Source organism: Phyllostomus discolor, chromosome 1 (assembly GCF_004126475.2).
Source record: "Phyllostomus discolor isolate MPI-MPIP mPhyDis1 chromosome 1, mPhyDis1.pri.v3, whole genome shotgun sequence".
Lineage (NCBI taxonomy): Eukaryota > Metazoa > Chordata > Mammalia > Chiroptera > Phyllostomidae > Phyllostomus > Phyllostomus discolor.
In genome coordinates this window covers 47,807,732-47,826,388 of record NC_040903.2, presented here as the reverse complement: position 1 = coordinate 47,826,388, position 18,657 = coordinate 47,807,732, and the positions used below count along the sequence as shown (strand labels likewise).

General features: G+C 45.8%; 1 protein-coding gene across 1 annotated transcript in view; it reads left to right on the top strand.

Annotated features, from left to right (window-relative positions):
* SCARB2 (scavenger receptor class B member 2) overlaps positions 1 to 18,657 on the top strand; it is a 61,191-nt gene that overhangs the window by 9,670 nt on the left and 32,864 nt on the right. The window contains exon 2 of the mRNA XM_028507185.2: positions 9,284 to 9,441. Within this exon, the coding sequence (XP_028362986.1) occupies positions 9,284 to 9,441 (158 nt within the window). The remainder of the gene's footprint in view (positions 1 to 9,283; positions 9,442 to 18,657) is intronic.

Here is an 18,657-nt window from a genome sequence, read left to right as displayed (position 1 = left end):
CCAAAATCACATTGTAAAACTGACTTAGGACCTTATGCTGATTTTCAATTTAGTGTAACTAGAAGACTTGGCGGATTACAGGGTTTGCGTGGTGGCTGTCCCCAGCGCAGTGGGGTCCTCAGTGAGGAGCATCGGTGGTTTACAAGCCTCAGCCCTATGTCCTGACTGAGCAAAGGGCCCCTTGTGAACCAGGGAAACTGGCTCCTTCTGTCCTGTGGGATGAATGGCTTCTGTGCCAAACATTCTTGGGCTTGGGGTTAGGTTATCACTTGCTGGTTTTCTGAGTCCTTCCTTTGCAGAGCAAGCCCCTGGGAGTATATATAATTGAAAGTCCTCAGGATCTGGGGGCAGGAATGAGAAGTTGAAGGTCAAATGCAGCCCTTTTCTGGACCATCCCACCACAGGATTTGAGGTGCTGTCCTTGGACACAACAACAACATGGACAGGGCAGCCACCTGAAACCCCGAGAGCTCAGTTCTTCCTTTCTCACTTCCCTGTGTCAGTTCCAGCAGGGAGTTGACCATGACCTCACACAGCTGCCCTAGTTTCTTTTCCTGTAGATGGAAGGGCTGACTCCCCCAGAAGGCCCCAGAGTCCAAGGTACGACTCCACAGCTACAGGGACTCTCTGGGGTAGGGCTGTCAGATAAAACACAGGATGCCTAGTTAAGTTTGAATTTCAGATAAATAATACTGTTTTAGTGAGTCTGTCTCATGCAGTGTTTTGATTCACTTCAGTGTATCAGTTTGTAACATCCTGCCACATTTATTCCATCTCTCGCTGATGTATACTTTTTCTTGAATTGTTTGAATGCAAGTTGCAGAGATTGTAAACCCTCTGCCCCATATCCTTCCGCATGCGTCTCCTAAGAAGGAAAGTATTTCTGACATAGCCAGAAGTTTGTGTTTCGGAGATACCTGGGCATCCCATACCTTTATTAGCTGAATCTGGCAGCTCTACCCTGCGGGTGCAGTGGACCAGAAGCTGTGGGAGTGGGCAGGCATGGGCTTTGCAAGCCCACAGACCTGCACTTGGTCAGCTTCGACATGGCCTGCTGGCTCTGTGAGCTCAAGAAAGCCAGTGCCACCATTTCCTTGTCTGCAAAATGGGCCTTTGCAGGGCCAGTGTAAGGCTGTGAGCCCACGAAGCCCCAGCACAGCACCTGACAACTGGAGACTCCCCGTGAGTAGCAGCTGGCCGTGGTAGTAGTGACAGTTGTCCTTCTCTGAGCGAAACAGCAGGGGAAAGAGATAAAAATAAGAAGCCACCGTTTTAGAAATGTTAGCAGCTGTATTCATGCACTTCCCTCTGCCCTCTCCTTTCCTACACGTACGCACACACATGCTGTCTCCTCAGAAGGTTTACAGTGGGTTCCATGACAGATGTCCAGCCTTAGGGAGTGGAGGAAAAGAGACGCATTAAAGGTTCGGGAAAAGCCAGCGCTCTTGAGGGCAAGATGCAAATGGAATAAAAAGTGGTGTGAGACTTGTGTGGGCCTCGCCTCAGCTAAGGGCGGCCAGGGAAAGGCTGGTGACGGTGGTGGAGACAGACAGCATGGACAACCCCAGCTTGTAAGGACATCTGTCAGTGTGACTCTGGCAAGCTGTCAAACATCATCATTTTTTGTTAGGATTTTCTTTTTTTTTTCTTTAAGTTAAGGAATCAGGTCTACTTAATATTTATTTCCATCCTGAAACTTCCTGAGTCAATTTAGAGGAGAAGGTTCATGTTGGACTGTCCTAAGAACAGCCTCCCTCTGGACCAGATTTTGCCTTCCTCCTCCTTCCCAGAAACTCTGCCCCTTCTCTTTGGACTTTCTCGGTTGCCCAAGAGCTGGATACAGACCAGGCAAGGTACCCTCGGGCAGTTTGCCATCTGTTCATTCACATTTATGGCTCTTTCGAGGTTTGTAATTCTGAGCTGCTTTTTTTTACTTTAATAAATAAATGAAACTGCAAATCTCTTCTCACTCTGGAGTTCTCCACACACGATGATGCCTGTCAGGAAAAGCTGGTGAGGGATACAGAATGCTAAATCAATCATCCAGAGAATGATTGGAAATGAAATACCGTAGAGCCTGCTGTGGGGGATGGGGGCTCTTGGAGCTTTTGTGGGAGAGCTGACCACAGCTGAGGAGGCATCGCCCTCGCCTTTGTTTTGCAAGAATGGAAGGAAAGCTTAGATGACGTTGGTTCTCTCTGTCTCCACTCTTCCGTTCCCTTAGGGACTATTAATAACATTTTCTAGAATCTGAGTTTTCTTCTTACATTTTCACTTAAAAAATTATAAGGGAACAATTATGGTTTTCCTGCTTATAGAAGTCACTTATTTCTGTTATAAAACATCCAAACAACGTAGAAAAGCTTAATGGAGAGAATGGATGACTCCTCGTGATTCTGTTCCACAGAGATCAGTACTTTCAGTCGTTTCGTGTGGAGGCTCAGAGACGCTGAGAGTAACTTACAGTATCTCACCTCCACGTTTTCATGTTTGTATTTCATTGTCTTGTCCACACACACACACAGTTCACGTTGTTGGCTTTTCCATTTAAAACAGACCACGAGCATGTTTCTTATTTCTGTGTAGTGTTTATAACTGTGATTGCTTACATCCGCTCCAACCTGTGAATTACCGTAATTTACTAAGCCATTCTTTTCCTGTTCAACATTTTGCTTATTTCTAATTTAATGCTAATTCCTTGTTTCAACGTAAACTGAATTATATATATGGCTGGAGGAGAGGATCATGACTACAGACTTTGTTTGTTTTTTGTTTTTCTCTTATTGTTTAACATTTGCTGGGTTGTCTATATTTGAGAAGACTAATGAGAGTGACAAGATTCCTTCTGTAATTCAAGCCAAGTCCTAGAACCCTGTGTCTCTGATCCCAACTTGAAGGTGGTAGTGGTCGACACCACCCTTTATTGAACACTTTTTTATAAAAAGATTTTATTTATTTATTTTTAGAGAGAGGGGAAGGAAGGGGGAAAGAGAGGAACATTAACAACAATGTGTGGTTGCCTCTCATATACCTGCTATTGGAGACCTGGCCCACAACCCAGGCATGTGCTCTGACTGGGAATAGAACCTGTTACCCTTTGATTCACAGGCCCGAGCTCAATCCACTGAGCCACACCAGCCAGGTTATTGAGCATTTTGGGTGTAGGCTGAGATAGGCTGTCTGCTGAGAGCTCATTTCCTCCTTATAGTAATTCTGGTCAGGCCCCCTTTTCCACTGTGTCCGTGGCACCTTCTTAACACTTCTCTCCTGTGTCAGTTCAAACAAGGCAGTGTTGCACAATAAAACAACATAGGCCAAGAGAGAGTAATTGAAAGGATTCTTGCACAAGGGAAAGGACTATTGCAGTGGGAGGAGGAGGGGAGAACCTCTGACTGTGTGATGTGTGGGAGCCTCCAGGGCTTTTCTTGTTCTGGGAGATAGAAACAAGTCTAGAAGGAGGGAAACTCAACCAAAGTCTGGCTAACAAGCATTTTCCCCCCAGCTTTTTTAAAGTGTGACTGACAAATAAAAATCGTAGATGTTTAAGATGTGCAACAGGGTGTTTGATAAGCATATACATTATGAGGTGATGATCACAATCAAGCTAGTGACGGTATCCACCCCCTCACAGAGTGTGGCATTGTGATGCTCTCTCAGCAGCTTTCAGGTGTGCAGGACAGCACTGTCAGCTATAGTCACCGTGCTGCAGGTACCAGGCAGTTTGTTCCACTGATTTGCGGGAGCAACTGCTGATCAGTTATGAGGCAAAGAACGGGAAGAGTTTGAAGGTGTTTAGGTAACAACAGGGGATGTCTGGGAACCTTACCTAAGGTGTATGGGAAACGGCGTTTCTTTGCAGTAAGCCATTTCCTCGAACACAAAAGGAGGGGGCCCCTGACCCAGGGCTGGTTCCCAGGACCATGGGCTCTGGTGAAATTCACCTCCTCCAGGTTTGCAGTGAGTCGGGGGCTGGGAGGCTAGCCCCGTCCCCTGTTCGCAGACTTTAGGCATTCTCCTAACCCTTTTGAGCTTCACTCTTCTGAAGTGTAAAATTGGGAAGATGAGTGTCACCTTTTAGACCATCAGGGTGTTTAGCTGAGATAAAGAGACAACAAACACAGTGCCATGCTCTTCAGAATATTCTGCAGCTCAAAAACCTTCCACAGCTCCCAGTGGTGACATCAGATAAAGTCTAGACTCCTGTCGCCCCCTCAGCCCATCTCTCTAAATGACTCTCCCTACTCCCTGTAAAACTCACAGTCACACGTAATACTATCCATCTCTGTATCTTTGATTGTCTCCTTTTCCACAGCCATTATCTTTCTGATTTAGCAGAGAGATCCAGGACAGACAGCCATGGAGCAGGCGGGAGGAAGGGCTTGCTCTGTCCAGCCAGACGGGAGAGTTGATTCAATCCTGGTTGTCTGTCAGGCACCCACCCCATGACCTCCTTTTACTTTCCAAATGTTTATTCCTTCTTCCTGGTTCACCTTAAGCACCACCTTTCTCCCCCTTGGTTCAGAAAGTCCATTGTCTGAACACTACAGAGACCACTAGAGTCCTTGGCCATTTACCACCTGCTGCTTTATATGGTTGACGATATACATGTGTGTGTTGATATTCCCTTAGACAGAGGGCAAGCTCCGGGAACACAGCAGCCATACCTATGTTGCTGGGTGTCTCCTACAGTGTTTTCACAATTCGCATCAGAGTTCTATACTTTGCCAGAAAACCATAGGTATAGCGCGCCTCTAAACAGCTGTTAGTAAAAGGGGTCATGGAGGGACAGATTTTTCTTTCCACTCACAAAAGGGCCTGGCTATTCTTAGCTCTTGAGGGTGCTGGATTACCGATAAGATGCACACGCTGATAGGCGTTAGAGCTGCGTGTTTCGGTGATTCTAATGAAGCTATTGCTTCCTCCGTGTCTGAGTGTGACTTCAATGGCCAGTGAACAGCCGCTTCTTCTGGGTGCACTTCCAAGGCTCCCGTGAGGTGTGTAGCTGTCCCCCTGTGCTGCCAGACCTGGGCCTGCGGCTTTGTGTTTGACCCTTCATGGCTTTCTCCTGCTTCTCTCTCTCTCAATGTCTCCGGCCAAGTTTTTCTCTCATAGCATCTTCTGAGCAAAGTCAGTGGAAGCTAGTGTGTAAATGTTCTAGTACTGTATTCTGTTGATTGAACAGATATTTCCCCGGCAACTGCATTGTTTTAGACACTGTGGGGAGGATTAAGGAAAAAAAAAGCCCTCTGTATTTGTAGGTCAACACCTTTTGGGCTTATAGGAAAAATCCTATTTCTAATTTTAGGTAGAGAGAAGAAGGGAGAGAGAGAAACATTGACTGTTGTTGTACTTATTTATGCATTCATTGGTTGTTTCCTGTATGTGCCCCAGCTGGGGACTGAACCTATAACCCTGGTGTGTCAGGACGACGCTCCAGCCAACTGACCTACCTGGCCAGCACCGCGCCTTCTGTTTTGAGAAGCCAACAGCTAACCTAATATGTTACCATATTGAGTCGCTGTCCTTTCCTTTTCCTTTTCCGTTGCTAGTGTCACCTGCTTCATGGTGATTACTGTTAACTTGTATTTTGAGAAGATATTTTCTATTTGACACTATTTCCCTAAGAAGTTCTCATAGATATAATGTGTTATGTGGTCGAAAAGAGCCATCCAGTTGAAGGGAACTACTGAAGGAGTTCATGGAGGAGGGACAATTATTTCCCTACCCTTTTCTGGAAATTTATAGACAAGAAAAAGAGGTTCTTATTTTAATGAAATCAGACATCTTTTAAAATATCTATGGGTCTTCAAAATCCTCTAGGAGACAAGTTATTGTTTACATGTTATGTTTCTCTGAGTTAACATGTTAGTTTCAGGAAGGTTAAATTCATGTTACTGAGTTGTTTCTAGGTCTTATACGTATGTATACTTGTGTCAGAGAAACTCTACCATATAAGTGTATAATGAAAACGTGTGATGTATTTATACCCATTTTATTGCAATGCCCTGAGGTCGGGTAGGAGAGGAGAGGAAAGATGCGCTGGGTTCCAGACCCAGCTCGGACACGAAGTTGCTGTATGACCTTCGCTCTGTCCAGACCCTCCCTCAGGGGCCTCTGAATGACATCCAACCAGCCGAGGGCTTCCTCAGTTCCAGAGTTCCCTCACTCTCTGCCTGACTTGCTCCCTTGCTCCTCCTCGGATAGCCCAGACTGTTTAGGAAATAAGATAAAAGACCATGAAGCTCTTTAAAAAAAAACAAACAACTGCCTAAAATGACTGACGAGGCTCCCAGGTGACTGAGGCAGGGAGAGTCAGTGAGTGAGGGGACGGGGCGGGGAGGCTCCCCATGGGGAGAGCCGGAGCCTAGTCTGAGCCGGATCCGAGGCTGGAGGAAACAGGTTTCAAGGCTTGTCTGGAAACTTTTCTGTTTCATCAGTCTGATCTCAAATCAGTAAATCAGCTCTGATAGTCAAGGCCAGGAATATTTTAATAGTGTGCTGTTTGGATAGAAATCTGACGAGCAGACATTCCGAACTGACGCCAAACCGCAAGTAATCCCCAGGGCTGGGCCAGGGTCAGAGGGCGGAGGGTTTGCCCCCGGCCCCTCCAGGTGGCCGGCTTTGCTTTGAGGAGCTTCAAGCTTCCGGTTTCTGCTTCCCCGCATTCCAGGGCCACTTTGTTTGTCCTGCAGAGATGCTTGGGATAGTTTCTGTTTAATAACAGAACCATCGCATTAAGGTTCCTGGCAGCATGGCTCGTATTAAATCGGAGGCCTGGCCTGCTAAAGTTTGACATCCTGTTGTGTGCTGCGTCACTGGACCTTTTAGCATGCGGTTCCCAACGGGGTTGGAAGCCAGTCCTTCTGTTGGTTGCCACTCAGACCCCCCTCCCCCGCAGAGGAATGGCAGGTGACGTCAGGGGACGCTTCTCTGGGCGTCTCTGGTTTCACTGGCGCCCTTTCCTTGTCTGTGTTTGGTCGAGTCCATTTTCATCTTTTCATTTTCTTTTTAATAATTTTCTCAGTGTTAATTTTTTTTATTCAGTATACAAATTTGGGAAATATAAAATCTCATCAAGGAGAAAATAACAATGATCTGGATTTCCAACATGCAGAATTAATCACTGTTCATATTCTGGTTTGTTTGTTTGCAGTCTATGCTTCTCTCTTTCTTGTGTACTTCAATAATTTATACTATAAAAATGTAGTGTTCCTCCATTAACAATTGAGGACCATTAGGACTACTAGATATTAGGTTTCTATTAACCTTGGGCAAGGCATTAATTAGGCTTCTACTACAATGCTGGGTAAATAACAAACAACCCCCTAAACACAGTGGCTTGTAACAGTGACATTTAGTTCATACTTGGGTGTGTGGGCTGGCTGCAGTTGGAGCCTGGCTGGCTCTGCTGAACTGGCCTGGAGTTAGGCTTCATGTCTGGTCCCCATATCACCATTTTGGGGCCGTAGCTGGAGGCACAGTAGCCACCTGGGCATGCTCTTCTTTTGGCAGAGCGTGGCTGGTGGAAACGGGCCGTGCCGCTGAAGACCTTAGCTTAAAATTGGGGCATCGCAGTTCACCCACATTCTGTTGATTAAATCAAGTCACTTGGCCAAGCCCGACGTCAGTAAGGTGAAAAGGTGGGGGCAGGGTGTATTAGTTTGGGTTTGCTGGGCCTGCCTTGACAAATAGCACAGACTGGGCAGATTGAACAGCTGAAATTTATTGGGTCATAGTTCTGGTTGCTAGAAGTCTAAGGTCAAGGTGTCAGCAAGGCTGATTCCTTCTGAGGCCTCTCTGTCTTTGGCTTGCAGACAGCTGCCTTCTCCCTGTGTCTTCGCATGCTCTTTCCTTTGTGTCTATTTGCTCTGTTATCCTTTACTTATAAGGACTTAATCATATTGGATTACAGTCCTGACCTCACTTAACCTCACATTTCTCTTTCAGTGTTTCCAAATACACTCACATTCTGAGGTTAGGACTTCAATAGATGAATTTTGGTGTGCGTGTGGGGGTGGGGCACACAGTTCAGCTTATAACACATGGTAAGAGTGGAAAACAAAGGCAGGATTGTAGACAAAGAGCACCCTGTGCACTTCACCTCAAGTGAGGCTCAGCTTCCTTATCTGTAAGACAGGGGTAAGCATCTCTGTGTTATGGGTTTGTTGGGGATTGAATGAAGAAATGGAATTAAAGACCCTGGTGGTGGATATATAAGGATGGGTGTGGTTCTCCCTCGAATGCAGGGATTAAAGCTAGTCTTCCTGGGCCTCTTTCACTGTTCTTGTCCTCCGTGGGCAAACTGGGAGTGTGTGGTGCATCTCAGAATGGCCCCATCTTCCACAGCAACTTATGATAGTGGAATCTTTGTGACAAAGCCAGTGGAAACTTTTGGGTAGTTTCTTTTTTGTTGTTGTTATTATTTTATTTTTTAAAGATTTTTATTGCCCTGGCTGGTGTAGCTCAGTGGATTGAGCGAGGGCTGCAAACCAAAGTGTTGCAGGTTCGATTCCCAGTCAGGGGACATGCCTGGGTTGTAGGCCAGGTCCCCAGTACAGGGCATGCAAGAGGCAATTTTTTTTTTATAAAAATCTTTTTTTTAAGATTTTATTTATTTATTTTTAGAGAAGGAGGAAGAGAAGGAGAAAGACAGGGAGAGAAATATCAATGTATGGTTGCCTCTTGCATGCCCTGTACCCAGGCATGTGCCCTGACTGGGAGTCAAACTGGCGACCCTTTGGTTTGCGGCTCACTCAATCCACTGAGCTACACCAACCAGGGCTGGGTACTTTCTTTAACAAAGTTTAAGCTAGTATTAATTAATTAATTAAAAAGAGGAATTGCTTGTCTGTCCACTTCAGCTTTGTTTTAGCCCCATTTCATATTGTTGTCTGTGTTGTAATTCATACTTTGATACCATTTCCAATGTATACAATTGGTTGTCTTATAAATATCTTTTATGATGAGTTCAATTATAAACTACTATAGCTGCTGAAAAAACTTCTATGGCCTTAATAACACCATGTTTCTGAGGACCCATGAGCTATGCCTCTAGCATCCTTCCTTTACCACAAGTATTTATGAAGACCTTTTATATTTTAACAGAGCTGTGAGCTTCACACTGGCAGAAGGCATGGCCCTCCTCTCCGGGGACTGCTCTGAATGCCAGTGAGAACAATAAGCAGGTCAGGAGGTCAGAGGAGGGAGTGCCTCTCACTCTGCCCCTGTGTTCAAAGCCAGCGGTCTTACACTTTGTCAATCTCCTTTTGGTCTTCTCCCCTAGAATATTGTGCTAAGGAACGGTTCCGAGACCTTTGACTCCTGGAAGAAGCCCCCTCTGCCCGTGTACTCCCAGTTCTATTTCTTCAATGTCACCAATCCAGAGGAGATCCTCAGAGGGGAGATCCCTCGGTTAGAAGAAGTGGGGCCATACACCTACAGGTGAGTCCTGACTGCGTACCGCCCCCCCCCCCCCCCCCCCCGCCTTTCCCATGAGCATCCTCTGGGCGCGCTGGGAGCACAGCCTTGGTCACGTCTGGGAGAGAATGGCTCTGCAGCCTGCAGCTGAGTCTCAGCCTGTTCTGTTTATTTCTTATCTTATTATTTTTGTAAAGATTTCATTTATCTATTTTTAGAGAGGGGGAAGGGAGGGAGAAGGAGAGGAAGAGAAACATGGACTGGCCACCTCTCTCACGTGCCCCAGCCGGGGACCTCGCTGGGCCAGCGTGTTGTCTTGTTCAGAAATGCAGCTGCTGCTTCCCGAGTTGTTGGCAGCACGTGGTTATTGAGCCATGAAGAGTGACTCCTCATCCCAACCCCTTTACTGTCACCCTGTGATCTTCTGTGGTGACTTCTGCAGCCTTCCTCAATTTTCCTCCCCCACTAATTTTAGACCAGTTCCTAAAATTCACCGTTGGTCCACAGAAAGGCCTTCCTGTCTCTTACTTGCGTCTCTCCCGCCCTCCTGGGAACGGAAGACAACCGGTGGCGGTGTGGGTTGCTCTCTGGCCGTGAGCCCCAAGTCCACATGCTGGGGAGTTAGAAGAATTGCTCTAGTGGTTTTTTCAAAGAAGGGTCGAGGGAGGCACTTGGGGAGCTCAGGGTCACAGTGTTCCCCCCACTCTGCCCCCAACAGTGTTCCCTCTCCCACTCTGCCAGCAGCCCCACCCATCACCCACTCCGCAGTAATCTTTACTGTAAACTTGCTCCTTAACAAGTTAAAAAAAATGGTAGAGGCAAGCAGACGGGAAGATCTTCCTTCTCCTGTAATATGGTAACAGTTTCCCACAATTCTGTTGTAATTGATTGCTCAATAACTGGTTGCTGACGGACTCACCCAGTGTGTATGAGTCAGTAGGGTTCTCAAGTGATGGAGCTTAGAAATGAAAGTCCTGGTCCCTGCCACAGGTGGAATTGCCTGTTTTGACTCCGGACTTTGCCATTTACTAGTTCTTTGTGCCAGGGCTTCCTTATCTATAAAGTGGAGATAAAAATAGGACTGGCACTGCAGGATGGTTGAGGCGGAATGAGACAATGAGTCAATGTTATGAAGCGCTTAGACTAGTGCGAGCCCTTAATTAGTGTGATTGCTTGCTATTGTTATTAGCCTTAGTGGATTGCCTTAGTCTGTATAAATCAGTATGCAGAATTGTAAAGATGAGCTCTGTTGTTATATATAAAAGAATGTTTAAAAAACACTTAGGTCTTCATTCTAAAAAGTATTTTTTGTATATGTTTTTTATGCGTAAAGAAACTGTATGTGCAGGGTTAAGCAGGTCTGTTCCACTCAGGAATGACAGGAGTTAAACTGGGATCCGAGTGTCCTATTTGCTTGGTTTGCAATTTTAACTATTCTTTATTGTGATAAAAATTCACAGCATGAAATGTACAACCTTTACTGTTCTGAAGTGCACAGTCCAGCGCTGTTGGTTATAGTGGCATCGTTGTGGGACAGCTCCAGGACTGCTTTACCTGGCAGATCTGAAATTCCACATTGTTAAATTGTTGCTGGTGGAAGCGGGGTTCTTGCCATTTTGCAAGAGAAAGCATTTTCAGAGACCCACAAAAGAGGATGAGGTCTGGTGGTAAGGTTTACTCCGGAAGCAAAGTCAAAAGGATGCCCCTCCAATAAATGAATGAATGCATGAATGAATGAATGCCCCTCCAGTGTCCCATCTCTGTCCATCTTGTCATGGAAAATCAGGGCCAGAAATGGAGTTGGTATCCAGAGATCATTTGCCATATTAAGGCTTAATCCAGCTCAGCATCCCGCTGGTTTGGCTTGTGTTCCCAGCCGCAACCTGATGCAGTGCTGAGGTATTCAGGCTCCCACCGGGACCTGGGTGTGGAGTCCGTGCGGCCATCGGCCCCACGGCTGCTAAGGCTGCCTGGCTATGGAGAGAGGACGTGTGAGTGCATGAGGCGATTGCAAGTCACAGCGAGAGAGGGGGAGAGCACTTCTCTGTCCCCCTGGGGTTATAAACAAGAGAGTTTTTTGTTGTTGTTTTGTTTTGTTTTGTTTTTTTCCAAAATAATCAGTCAACTTCCCAAGCTTTCATGGGCTTTTTGATGGGTCCACCCCTAGTTAGGCTGACACACCTCGATGGTCAAGCTGTGACCCCCAAAACCCTGGTACCAAGAGGGGAAGGGAGGAGTGTTAATCTCCTTGGAGGAGCAGTGCTGAGATTGCCATGGTATGTGAAGCTACAGCTTCCTGGTGGAGCAAACAGGCTCATGCTCCCCACTTCATTGAGCTCACTGTCTGACTCCCTTTGCTCTCTTTCTTATTAATAACTAACTACCTACAGGAGCAAAACCACTCTCCCATTCCATCTCCCCCAGCTGCCAGGGACCACTGCTATAGACAGCTTGTGTAAGTGTGATCATATAATATAGGTCTTTTTGCTGTTGTTTTTATTTTTTAACTGAATTCCTTTGAGTGACTGAGAACTAAAGAGCAAACAACCCTTCACAGTCTTCCTTCTGGGTCTCCTGGGCCTGTTCCTGTGGTCAGGACCCTTGTCTCCCGAGAAAAAGACATGGCTTCTAGTCAGACCTCAGAGAGCCCCGCAGGCTTCCATAGCGCACAGGCCATTGTGCTCGTGGGCTGAGCTTGCCATTGTGGATGTGGCCACCGGAGCAAAGGGATCCTAGAAGTGAACCAGTGTCCGACTCCTAGCACACACCTGTGTGTTCCCGTTCTGGAGGGACTCCCGTTTACTGGTGCGGAGAGCCCAGGCATATCTGACAGGGGTTCCTGAGGATCCACTGACCCCTCAGGGGTCCACGGATAGAACTGAAGGTGCTCTGTGACTTGGGTGGGAAGACAATTGCATTTCATTTTCACTAACCACTCGCTAAAATTTAGCATTTTCCTTGAGTGTGAAGGTAGGCAACCAGCCACAGGGGTGCCGGCAGTCCCCGCAGCTCCGCCTCTCATGGAAGCTCGGGCACTGCTGTGGCTCGTGGTGGCTGTTGCTCCACATGCTCATGTTCGTGGGCGCTTCGTCGTTACCGTGATCGTTAGACTCCTGGTCCGTCTTGTTTAGAACATCAGCAAAGACGCACCCATGTTGCCGTGTCAGAGATTTCTAGGTGACGCCTGTGGTTCGGTCATTGCTCGCCGTCGCAGTCCTGGGCACTTCATTTCCCGTGTGTGAGAACCACCGTCTGAGCGAGGGCCTGTAGGCTTCACCACACCTGGGGACTGGGTGCCGCCGTCACAGGGAGGCCTCGGGGCCACTGCAGGAGGCTGGAGGCAGGCCCGTCACTCTTGGCTGGCTCGCTTTTGCCTGCAAGGGTTCTGCCTCTGCTTTCTCTCCTTGTTCTGGTCTCTTCCACTCCACTGCCAGAGCGACTTTCCAAAGGGAACACCCGACGTTCCCTTCCCTTCTCTGCGCGGGGCGCTGGTGACCCCTGTGTGATGTCCAAGGCCTGAGCGACCTGGCTCCTGCTGTGCACTGAGCCCCTTTATTTTGTTGTTTGTAGCAATAATTATAATTTATTTTTTGGCACTTGCAACCTAGAATTTTATGCTCTAACCAAAACTACTCAACAGAAATTTAATGTTCACCACATATATAAGTGAACACTTTCTAGTAGCCACACTTTAAAAAGTGAAAAGAAACAGAAGGAATTAATTTTAATGGTTTATTTACTCCAATACCATCCAAAATGGTATCATTTCAACATGTAATCAATATTCAGAATTATGAATACATTTTTACATGCTTTTTTTCGTACTAAGTCTTTGAAAGCCGGCGTGCATTTTACATTTATAGTGCTCCTACCGGATTTCAGACTAGCTTCATGCCAGTGCACAGCAGCCACCTGTGGCGTGGGGCTAACGTGCTGGACTTCATGGTTCCAACTGTACTCTGTTTACTGGTGGAGTTCTCGCCATCAACAATGAGCTCATCACTGTCACCTCTCTCCGCTTAGCTGCTGCTTCCTCCTGCGACTTTCCCTGACTTTGGACGCACTCTCCCCAGGGTGTGGGTTTTTATGACCCTGACTAGCTGTATTGTAACCACCGGTTTGCATATCTCTTTCTTCCCTATGTGCTGGAAGCTCCGTGAGGGGCGGGAACCAAGTCCTTTCATCTCTGAACATCCAGCATTTAGTGAATATTCATGGAGCACTAAATGAAATATCCTCAGCCATGGTTTAACTCCCTAAGACATACAAGAGGAGAGCTTGTTTAGATCCACGGGACACAGATAGTTCAGCTGGAACCACAGGACTTCAGTGGGGAGCCCAGGAGCCATGGGTAGGTCCAGGAAAGGGGGAGCGAGGTCCTGAAACTGAGTGGCTTGCTTTAGGAACAGACGCTCAGTCACATGGTCAGTGCAGACCAGGGACTCTTCCGTAGGCTCCAGTGGGTTGTGAGATCTGGGGTTGGTAGGAAAAGGTGGCTTTTCAGGGAGACTTACAGCCACTCTGGCAGGCCTTTCGCAGCCATGAAGTGGATCAGATCTCTGTCACTCGTGACTTAATTATGCTATTGCTCAGCTAGTTAACATGCAAAATATTGCAGGAGCTCATGCCCCAGGGTTTGATGGTCCCGTGGCTTCCCTCCCACCCGAGGCAGCTGGTCTGTCCACTGTGCACAGAGTCCAGGGGCGCAAAAGAGGAGGCAAGGCACGCAGGCCCCTCGCCGGCTCACATGGACTGGCCTGGGGGTGGGGGGGTCTCTGTGGGGGCAGGCAGTGGAGGGCCCGGTTCACGTGAAACACAACTGATAGTAGCATGTTTTCCAAACTTTTCACATGTGGATGAGTTCAGGATATTAATGTGTTTGCAAAAAGGACGGTGGCACTTCCCCATGCAGGTAAAAAACAATCAGTCTGGTTTAAGTAATGTAGTGTGTAGCAATGCTTTTTTAAAAATGTTTTTTATTAAACTATAGTTGGCATATAATATTAGCTTGTTCACATGTACAGCATAGTGATTTGACATTTATATACCTTATGATGCTATTGGACGAAGTCTAGTTACCATCTGTCACGGCGCAGTTACTACAAATTATTAACCACGTTCCCTATGGTCGGCATTATATCCCTGTGCCTTGCTTATCTCATACCTGGAACTTTGTACCTCCCATTCTCCTTCACCTTTCCCGCCCATCCCCCCACCCCACCCCTCTGGCAACCATCAATTTATCCTCTGTTTCCGAGTCTGTTTTTGTTTTGTTTTATTTTTTACTTTATTTTTTTTTAGATTCCACATAACAAATGAAACCATGTGGTATTTGTTTTTCTCTGTCTGACTTATTTCACTTAGCAGGATGCCCTCTCGGTCCATCTGTGCTGACATGAATGGCAGTGCTTCATTCTTTTCACGGCTGAGAGGTATTCCATTGTGCATGTGCATGTATCTTATCCTCCTTATCCACTCGTCTGTCAACGGACAGTTAGGCTGCTTCCTTATCTTGGCTATTGTAAATAATGCTGCAGTGAACATTAAGGGGCACCTGTCTTTTCAATTTAGTGTTTTTGTTTTCTTCAGAGAAATATGCAAAGGTGGAATTGCTGGGTTGGATGAAAGCTGTGGATTGAGCAGTCCTGGAACAGGCCTGTTGCATAGTGACATGTCTACCAAAAATGTGTATCCAGCATATGATGTTACATGGCTTCTGGTTTCTCTTTCTATTTTGCCCACTGTTTAACATTTTAAGAATTTTAGAAATCAATCTAAGGGCTCTTTCAACACACTTTCATATTTTTGAGACATATTTGCTGAATTCACAATGTCCCACTAAACCTCTCCTTTTTTTGAGTTTCTGAGTTTTACTGTTTGGGTTGTTCATTTCTCTTGTAGGCTCCTTTAACTGCTTTGATAGGAAGGAAAAAGATATAAGGTATAACTATCTCATAAGTGTTTTTTTTAATTATTCATGAGCATTAAGTAATACTGGATTATGAAATAATCAACATATACAATATCATATGTAGCATTATCTTAAAAGTATAAACTATATTTCTGTTATAAAGATGATATATATATGCAGTAAAACTAAGTTTGAAAATACAGTAAATAAGAAAAACTACTACAATCCATGATTTCACTGTTTCCAGGATAACCAATGCTAGTATTTAGTGAATATCTTCTGAGCCATTTTTTTCATGGGTGAGTTTTGCTTTCACATGGTTATCATACTGTCTGTATATATGCTATATACACATGTACACAATATGTATGTTCTGTTCCCTTAATATTATATTGTGGGGGGCTCCACCCACAGAGCTCCCCTGCTGCCTCGGATGAGAATAAGTCTACCAAGACATGATGTGCTTGGGGAGGAGAGGTGACCCGTCCCTCAGAGGAGAAGGGTCCTGCACACCCTGTGTCTTTACTGAGTTCAGCTCACACAGAGATACATAGTGTGCATGTAAAGCTCATCAACTAATGCTCAAAAAGCTCCAGTCATGAGAAACTGACATCATTTAAAGATAATAGTTGAAGAAACAGGGATTGTCTCTGGTCAGTGTTGGATTTTAGCTTAAGTATCTGATTCATACCAACAAGGCAGGGCAAACCTCAAGGGAAATAATGTATATTCTTTCTCTGGCCAGATTCACCCCTGGGAGCTGTATGTTTAGTACAAGATGTGGGCTGCCTCTGACCTTGTTTTCAGGCTGAGTCAGGTGGGGAGAGCAAAGCAGTCAAGAGACTAGGAGACTTTTACACAAAGACTGAGGACTCAGACTATGACAAAGCTGAGGGGTGAGGGTCTTTCTGCCCCTTCTCTGTAGTCCCCTAAGTCCTTCCCTGATGGCCCTTCATGACTGTGCCTGTCTTAGGTTGTTCTTCCCCGTGAGGAATCTCACCCATCATTGGCTGACCAGTCATCTGCCCCGTCCAAGCAGGGGGATATGAGGGAGGCAGGGGCTGCACTCCTGCCAGCAGGAAATGTTTTGTCTCCTTAGTGGCTCATGGCCCCAAGGCCTTCTCACTCAGCCCTGGCCCTGGGACTCTTTTCCGTTGATGAGGCTGCAGTCCCTGAAACCAGGCAGGATGGCTCCCAACATTATATCTTAGGAATATTCCCATATATGTCTTGGTTTTATACTAATATATGTTAATGATGATAATATTTTAAGAGGTAGTGGGAATATTATTAATACATTTTATTTAACCATTCCCTTCTTGGACACGTAGACCAGTTCTCATTTCATTATTTGATTACCATGGGGATTGAATGTTCTCGTGTTTGCCAACTGATTCTCCTCCCACACTCTCAGTTCTTGTCCTTTGCCCGTGTGTCTGTCTGGGTGCTCATGCCACTCTGTAAACCTCTGTGTACAACAGCTAACCCCTTGTCACATTTGTGGCAATGGTTTTCCTGTTGCTTGCCTTTTCTATTTTTAAAATTTACATATAGTCAAATCTGTTCTTTTATCAACTTTCCTATCTTTTCTGAGCTTGAAAAGTCCTATTTCCTTCAAGGGTTTGATATTCAAGTCTATTTTCTTAAAGTTCTGTTGTTTTACATTAATTTCGTAAGGATCTAATTGCCTCCTTGCAGTTTAGCAAAGGTAGGAACTTTGTTGAAATTTTCAAATTCTGTCCCCGTTAGCCCTTCGATCCTTCACTCATCTCTAAGCCAAGCCAAGTAAAATTTCTTACTATTAGAGAGAGATAAAATTTAGAAATTCCGTGGTTATTGTTTCCATTATTATATTCTCTTTTTTGGCCTTTTGTGACTGACTTCTTTTATTCAGCATGATGTTTCCGAGGTTCGCCTATGTTGTAGTATACAACACTACTTCATTCCCTTTCTTACTTTTATCTTCACCCAAGGACACTTTTTTTCTTTTCTTTAAGTATATTTTACTGATTATGCTATTACAGTTGTCCCATTTTTTTCTCCCCCTTATCCCCCTCCACCCTGCACGCCCCCTCCCTCCAGCATTCCCCCCCACCCTTAGTTCATGTCCATGGGTTGTCCATATAAGGTCTTGGCTTCTCCATTTCCCATACTATTCTTAACCTCCCCTTGCCTATTTTGTACTTAACATTTATGCTTCTTATTCCCTATACCTTTCCTTTCCATTCTCCCCCTTTCCCCACCACTGATAACCTTCCATGTGATCTGCATTTCTGTGATTCTGCTCCTGTTCTAGTTGTTTGTGGAGTTCCCATAAAACTTATGAGCTGATTTCTCGAAAGAAATCTTACAGGCAAGAAGGGGCTGGAAAGAAGTATTTGAAGTCATGAAAGGCAAGGACCTACATTCAAGATTACTCTTACCTAGCAAAACTATCATTTAGAATGGAAAGACAGACAAAGTGCTTCCCAGATAAAGTCAGGTTAAAGGAGTTCATCATCATCAAGCCCTTATTATATAAAATGTTAAAGGGACTTATCTAAGAAAAAGAAGATGAAAACTATGAGCAGTAAAATGACAACAAACTTACAACTATCAACATCTGAACCTAAAAATGAAAACAATCCATTATTATATTCTCTAAACCCGACTCACTCTTCTCTAATATCACTTTTTTCTCAAAATAGAGTGCCTCTAGATAAAAATTTTAAAAATCTTTGAAGTACTCAAAAGTAAGAAAATAGATAAAGATCCCCCCTACCACTTCCCATTCTATACAAAAGGCGATGACCAGTTACTTGTGAGGTGCGGATGCACATGGTAGTCCAGAGTGACTTGCCTGCACTAGCCAGGTGGGCCAGGGTAATGCTTGGAGGACAGGGGGCCATGTCCAGCTTCAGGAGTGAAGTTGTTTCTCAGGGTCCTGCTTTGGGCTCTCGGTGTTCAGTCCCTCATGTAGCTGGCCAGGCAGTGGTGATGGAAAGCTAAAAACTGGTGCTGCCCCGCTCCCTCCCAGTGGCCTGCTTCCCTTGCGCTGCCCTTTCATCTACCCTGTGACTTCTTTGCTGACCTGTGTGGTCAGCCCGCCTCTGCCTGGGCTGCAGGCTGCTCTTTCTAAACCACCTCTGCACTGTGTCCCCTCACCCCTTTACTTTGGAAACACATTCTGTGTTCTCGTGCTGTGCTGCCTGCCCTCGGTGCTGTCTGTCCCCCGCCCCCCGCCCCAATCAGGGGAAACCTGCTCCATCCAGAACCAACCCAACTATGTACCTGCACAAGGATGCCTTCCTCAGGGCTCCTGTTCCAGTGGCCACTCCGCTCTCCTCTGG